We start from the raw sequence: 6,359 nt of genomic DNA on the forward strand, positions 1-6,359 counted from the left end.
GGGGGGGGGTGCTTCACAATCAAAGCCAATTTCAAACTCTTTAAGGAGCTCGTCTGAACTCTCAGAAGGAATAAATGAAGGACTGCTTCCCTTCTTACTCTGCAGTTTTCATTTCAGCTCCTCCTCCTCCTCTTCCTCATTCTCCCCTCGTCTTCCTCCTCCTCTTCCTCATTCTCTCCTCCTCTTCCTCCCTCAGTGGGATTCATGCACAGCGACTTGACACAGTATTGGAGTTTCAGACGAACCCTTTAATGGAGGATTAACGATATCATGCCAGGATTAACCCCCCCTCCCTACAATTTCCCTCCATTCATTCCTCCTCCTTCATCCTCCCTCCAACCTGCTAGTTTCCCTCACTCAGCGTGACCCCCCCCAAAGAAAAGGGTGATGTGGCGCATGGCATGGACCTTCTGTTGTGGATGTGCAGCCTGACGCTTGAGCCGTTTGCATCGATATAAAGACAAAAACACGTTTGTGAGTCTGTGATGATGACGGCAGCAGAGCACTGAAGCTGAAGCTGAAACTGAAGCTAAAACTGAAGCTGAAACTGAAACTGAAGCTGTGACTTTTCAAGCTTTCATTTCTCAACAAACACGTTTTCTACACGCCAACATCATGTCAACAGGAATATTCTATTATTTCTCAGCGTTGAAACATCCCAGATCCTCTCAGAAAACACGTTTTATCTCTCAGTCACATAAAGAACCTGGACGGGTTCTGTGGGTTAAGGGTTGTCCGGTTCAGAGGCTCATAGAGGAGGAGTCTTGACCGGCGTGTCTGCAGTTCCTTTGAGGCTCATAGGACCAGCTTAAGGGAGATCATTGAAATGGAACGTACCGTTGTGGTGGTCATAAGTATATCGTGAAGTATTCAGAAGGATACTGGAAGTTCTGCGTATTTATGCCGAACAGGTGATCCTACAGGTGATCCTACAGGTGATCCTACAGGTGATCCTACAGGGGATCCTACAGGTGATCCTACAGGTGATCCTACGGGTGATCCTACGGGTGATCCTACGGGTGATCCTACAGGTGATCCTACAGGTGATCCTACAGGTGATCCTACAGGTAATCCTACAGTGTCCTTATGCCACAGTCTAGTCCAGCGATCTGCTACCTGAAGCTCCGGAGCTGCATGTGACTCTTTGGTTTTGAAGAAAACTGATTATTATATAAATCTAAATATCAGGTTTTTTAGTAAACTTCTGTCATCTATGTTTAGAGTTTTAAACTAAAGTGATTTTTTTAACCACGTCACACTGAATTACCCAAATATCCCACACATCTGCTCCTGGTCCGGCCCTCCTGTTAAAGTTTAGAACCTTTTTTGGCCCACGAGTCAAAAAGTTTGTCTGTTCAGAGTTCTTAAAGTTTGATTCCATAATGCTGCAGCAGGATGTGTTTTATTCTGAAAATAAATTTAAGATACATTTTATAAAAGAATGGCCACACGAGTTTAAATTAATAGTTTTTCTTCTAACAATGAAGTGTGAGTTTGCGGTTCTGGCTGGGTTTGTAGAAGTGTTCTCTACGACCTGTGGCCCGCAGCATACCCATAGATACAAATGAACCTTTTCTCTCTCCGGGTTCACTGAGCGTCTGTGATGCTGATATTCCATGCGGCTCACCTGCCCGTATCCACCTGTAAGGACGTCAGGTTGAGGTTGTTCACCTGAGCGAAGAGCAGCTGTAGCGTTTGAACGCTGTTGTCCTGACGCCATCGTGGACGTTTAATTTATGAAGTTCTGCAGCTACAAACAGAAACATCAAATATCGTCTTCACCAACAGAAGAACCAGAACTTTCTGTACTTTTGTCAGGAGTTCATATTCCTCAATTCGATGAATTTTTCTTCCCTAAGAAGAATAAACAGTGTGGTCACCAGGATAGTTTCACTGACACGTCTTCAGCTCACAGAAGCTTCTTCTGGATGAAAACTCGTCTGCTGATGTAGAGAAATGCACAGCTTGGACAGACGGGGGCGCTAGCGAGCAGCTTCTGCACTCTGCATGCCTGCTTTGCTCCCTGCCCGGTCCGAACCTGCCAGTAATGTGTCCTCCCGCCCTGCAGGGGGTGCCATATCTGGGATGGAGCCCACCGTTGACTCAGTGTTGATGCAGCCGCTCCCCGCCTACTGGTACTATGTGCTGGCGGGAGGCGGCGCCCTCTTGCTGCTGGCGACTGTAACCGTGGCGCTGATTCTGTGCTGCCATCGCTACCACTGGGCCAGCCAGAAGAGCGGCGGCGGCCATCATCATTCGGTGACGTACCGCAGCAGCCAGCAGCCGTGCCGGCGGGGTCAGGAGACGACCTTCCAGAACCAGAACCTCCACTGGAACATGACCCAACACCAGCTTTACTCCGGGCCGGGCCCGCACACAGAACCAATGCTCAGCATCACTCTGGAGAAAGGAGACAGCTTCGACCCCCACTGCTGAGCAGAACCGACTGAAGGACCGGTTCTGGCCCACAGAGATTCCCTCAGACTAGGGAGCAGCTTTAGCTCATCTCTGCACGGTGAAGTCGCCGCCGCTGAAGGGAAACATCCGTAGAGCCGGACGGAAGCACGATCCGAGCTGAACGCCAGAGCGGATCTGCAGGTTCTGCTGGTTCTGTGCAGCTGATGGAGTGCCTCCTGCTTCCCGGGCGGCGGAGTGAAGTTTGAGGCTGAAGCCGCATCAGCTGTCCTGCTGGAACTGCACGAAATTCATTGTGGATGTGACTTTTCTATTGAAGTATGGCCCCGCCCCCTTCCCGCTGGTTGATGTAGTGCCTCTGAGCAACACCAGAATGTTTTTACCGTTTGCTGCCTGGATGCTCTCTGCCTGTCGACGTTGTGCTGCTGAAACCGGATCCACGATCCCGAAGTTCTACTGAGTTCTCCGTGAAAGCTCAAGAGTCAAAGAGCTTTCACGGAGTTTTTAATGATGGCCGAACGTTTACAGATTTACTTTCATCGGAGAACTGAGACCAAACCTGCTGTGACAGAACACCTGAACTGTCTCCTGATGGAAACCTGAAACCTGTGAAGGCGGTTTTCTGGAGAGAACTGGTTACCGTGGTAACGGGACAAAAGAGAGGACGCCTCACAGTCCACCACACGCCGTGGTCACTGACAGAAACGGCGATCTGATGAGGGTGGTCGTCTGACGGGAACGGAGATGAAAGCTGGGAGGAGGCGGAGATGCTGACTCCTTCATCTGACCTCACACCTGATCGGGTCTCACCTGATCGAGTCTCACCTGAACAAGTCTCACCTGATCGAGTCTCACCTGATCGAGTCTCACCTGAACGAGTCTCACCTGATCGAGTCTCACCTGATCGAGTCTCACCTGAACGAGTGTCAGCTGATCGAGTCTCACCTGAACGAGTCTCACCTGATCGGGTCTCACCTGATCGGGTCTCACCTGATCGAGTCTCACCTGATCGGGTCTCACCTGAACGAGTGTCACCTGAACGAGTCTCACCTGATCGAGTCTGACCTGATCGGGTCTCACCTGAACGAGTGTCACCTGAACGAGTCTCACCTGATCGAGTCTCACCTGAACGAGTGTCACCTGAACGAGTGTCACCTGATCGGGTCTCATCTGAACGAGTGTCACCTGAACGAGTCTCACCTGATCGAGTCTCACCTGAACGAGTCTCACCTGATCGAGTCTCACCTGAACGAGTCTCACCTGATCGGGTCTCACCTGAACCGATTGCAGCTGTCCTGTTTCCAGCTGTTTTCCAGGAACAGATTTGGTTTTCTTCTCTGAACTGAGCGTCTGCGTCCTGCAGACGTCAGTGGAACCAGCTGCAGGAAGTTCACTTGGTGGTTTTCTGTCCTCAAAGATCTTCTCCGCAGCAGATGGTTTCTCGTCTGTTTTCTCCGGCTCCACGTCCAGCTTCCATCTCCGTTCCCGCTCTGAACCTTCATGTTCATAACAGTCATATCCTATTTTCTCTTTTTTATGATTTTTTGTCAAATCCTGCTTGTGTGTTTGAGTGGAACATCGACTCTGAAGGTTGAAAATTGTGATTTAACTTTAAAATGTAAAGAAAACTAGAAAAATTGCATCACCTGCAATGATGCTAGTGCGGATGCTTTCTGTTGAATGTGGCCGCTAAAGATGCTTTGGCAATTTAAGAAATTGCTAAAACAATTTACTGAAAGTGATAAAATAAGTTGCATAATACCCCAACATTTAAGCATAACCCAGGACTCCGCCCAAAAATGCTAACACGCTAGACTTTGCTAAAATATTACCTTGACTCCAAGTTAGCCCAAAGACATCTCCATAGATGTCAAACCACAAAGCTAGCATGTTCCTAAAATATTAGCTCGACCCAAAATTAGCCCAAACCACTACAGTAGATGCCAAATTATCCAAAAAAGCTAACAAGTTGCTAATATATTAGCTTAAAACCAAATTTGCAAAAAAAAAGCTATAAAAAATTGCAAAAATTGCATAAAAAAAGGTGAAACGTGTGAACACCAATAATGTAAGCATGACTGTTCTGAACGAGCTGAACCTTTTGATACCAAGATCACAGAACTTTCATAAAGTGTGATTTAGTTGTTACGAGTCAAAAAACATACAGAAGAAAATACAAAGGAGCAGGACAATCACTATAGTGTGAATGCTGCAAAACAATCACACAATTACAGTGATTGTTTTGCTGCATTCACGTTATAGTGATTCTGCTGCTCCTTTCTGTACATTTTTCAGCACATAAAAACTCAAACACTTTCAGAGATTTCACCAATCTCTGTATTACAATGTTCAGTTCGTCAGGACATTAGTGCTTGTACTTTTGGTATTTATGAACTTTATAGTTTTTGAAATATTGAGGAAAATATGCCCCATAGGACATGATTGAGAAAGTCTTCAGATTTCAAAGTTTTAAGTAGATTAACAACAAACTTTTAAATATATTCACAGGTTATGGCTTCATCTTTTCGAGGGATTTTCTAAAAATTTGGTATTGAGCTGTTATATTAGCATTAAGCTAGCTCATTTGGGTAACTTGGCATCTACTGAGGTTTTTTAGGCTAAATTCGAGTTTAGCTTCTATTTTAGCAACAGGCTAATGTTTTTGACTAATTTGGTTTACTGAGGAATTTTTGGCTGTTTTGCAGTTTAGCTCCTATTTAAGCGACGAGCTAACTTTTTTTATCAGCTAATTTTGCACCTTCTCAGGTTTTTCAGACTATTTGGAGTTTAGTTACTATTTTAGCAGCATGCTAACGATTTTTGGCAAATTTGTTATCTACTGGGGTTTTTAAGACAAATTTAGAGTTTAGCTTCTATTATAGTAACATGGTAACGTTTTTGACTCATTTAGTTTACGAATTTTTGACTATTTTGGAGTTTAGCTGGTATTTAAGCAATAAGCTAGCTTTTTTAAGCTAATTTGTAATTTACTAAGATTTTTCACTCGATTTTGGAGTTTAGCTAATATTTAAGGAATACACTAAGTTTTTTTGCAAAATTGCGTGTATTTGTATTTTTAAAGAATTTTACCACAAGTTTTTCTGAAATTTAAGTCACCTTCAGCGCTCTTTCAAAGCTCTTTAACAAAATTTCCAGTCTTTTAGCAAATTGAACATTTTGAAAATAGCTTTTGCATTTTCAGGTAATTAATTCGCTTCAGTAATTCAAGTAAACTGCGTCACCATTTTTAGGAAAAGCATTCACACTATTATAGCAGGTAATGCAACTTTTCTAGTTGTGTTTACTTTTCAATTAATGTTAGATATTTTTGTTTTTTTGATGTCCCTCCTTGAGTTTGAAGGTTTTTTAGGAAGATGTTCTTCTCCTCAGCAGCTGTTTTTGTTGTTCAGGTGATGCAGGAACAAATTGATCAAACTGCAGCGCCGTGTCCGCCGTGGACTTCCCAGCATCTCTCCATCTTCTGCTCCACATCACTTTGCTTCATTTTGTTCATGTCCAATTCCCCCAGCCTTTCCCTCCTAAATGAAAACGCCGTCTCCACTCCTCGGCTTTAAATCCTCTGAGTGAAAACAAAAGAGAAAAAACTCAGACTGAGAGGCAGAAATGGACGTCTCTCCGAGGAGAAGGGCCCATTAAGCGAGCTCCTTTTTCTCCAAAGAATGAGCGCAGAGATGGAGGCAGATGAAAGACGCGGCTCGCCGTCCGGGCTTTCTAAAGATAGATGTTTTCTCTTTAATTCTGAGGAGCGCCGAGGACCGGAACGAGGGAAGGGGAGGACTGAAGGTGGAGGGCAGGTTCTCCCAGACAAAAGCACATGAAAGGAGGCTCTCTGCAGAGCGTCAGACACTCAAACACGCATTAGAGAACGAGCCGGACTCCCGCCGCTCGCCGTCCTCCGCCATCGTTCAGCCTCAATCAACAAG

The 6,359-nt window shown here is 45.2% G+C and overlaps 1 protein-coding gene and 1 long non-coding RNA gene across 4 annotated transcripts in view; one reads left to right on the forward strand and one right to left on the reverse strand.

Moving 5' to 3' along the window:
- The window catches only part of LOC112155447 (neuropilin-2), an 84,301-nt gene that overhangs the window by 73,095 nt on the left and 4,847 nt on the right, over window positions 1-6,359 (forward strand). The window contains exon 17 of one of the 3 annotated variants that reach the window (XM_036209609.1): window positions 2,069-4,973. The exons of the other annotated variants lie outside the window; for them this stretch is intronic. Within the exon in view, the coding sequence (XP_036065502.1) occupies window positions 2,069-2,436 (368 nt within the window). The 3' untranslated portion in view covers window positions 2,437-4,973. Of the gene's footprint in view, window positions 1-2,068; window positions 4,974-6,359 lie in introns of those variants that run through there. 3 annotated transcript variants of the gene reach the window in all.
- Window positions 1-6,359, reverse strand: part of LOC118597912 — a 38,642-nt gene that overhangs the window by 8,638 nt on the left and 23,645 nt on the right. The gene's annotated exons all lie outside the window — the stretch shown is intronic.

This window comes from Oryzias melastigma, linkage group LG21 (assembly GCF_002922805.2).
Source record: "Oryzias melastigma strain HK-1 linkage group LG21, ASM292280v2, whole genome shotgun sequence".
NCBI classification, from domain to species: Eukaryota; Metazoa; Chordata; class Actinopteri; order Beloniformes; family Adrianichthyidae; genus Oryzias; species Oryzias melastigma.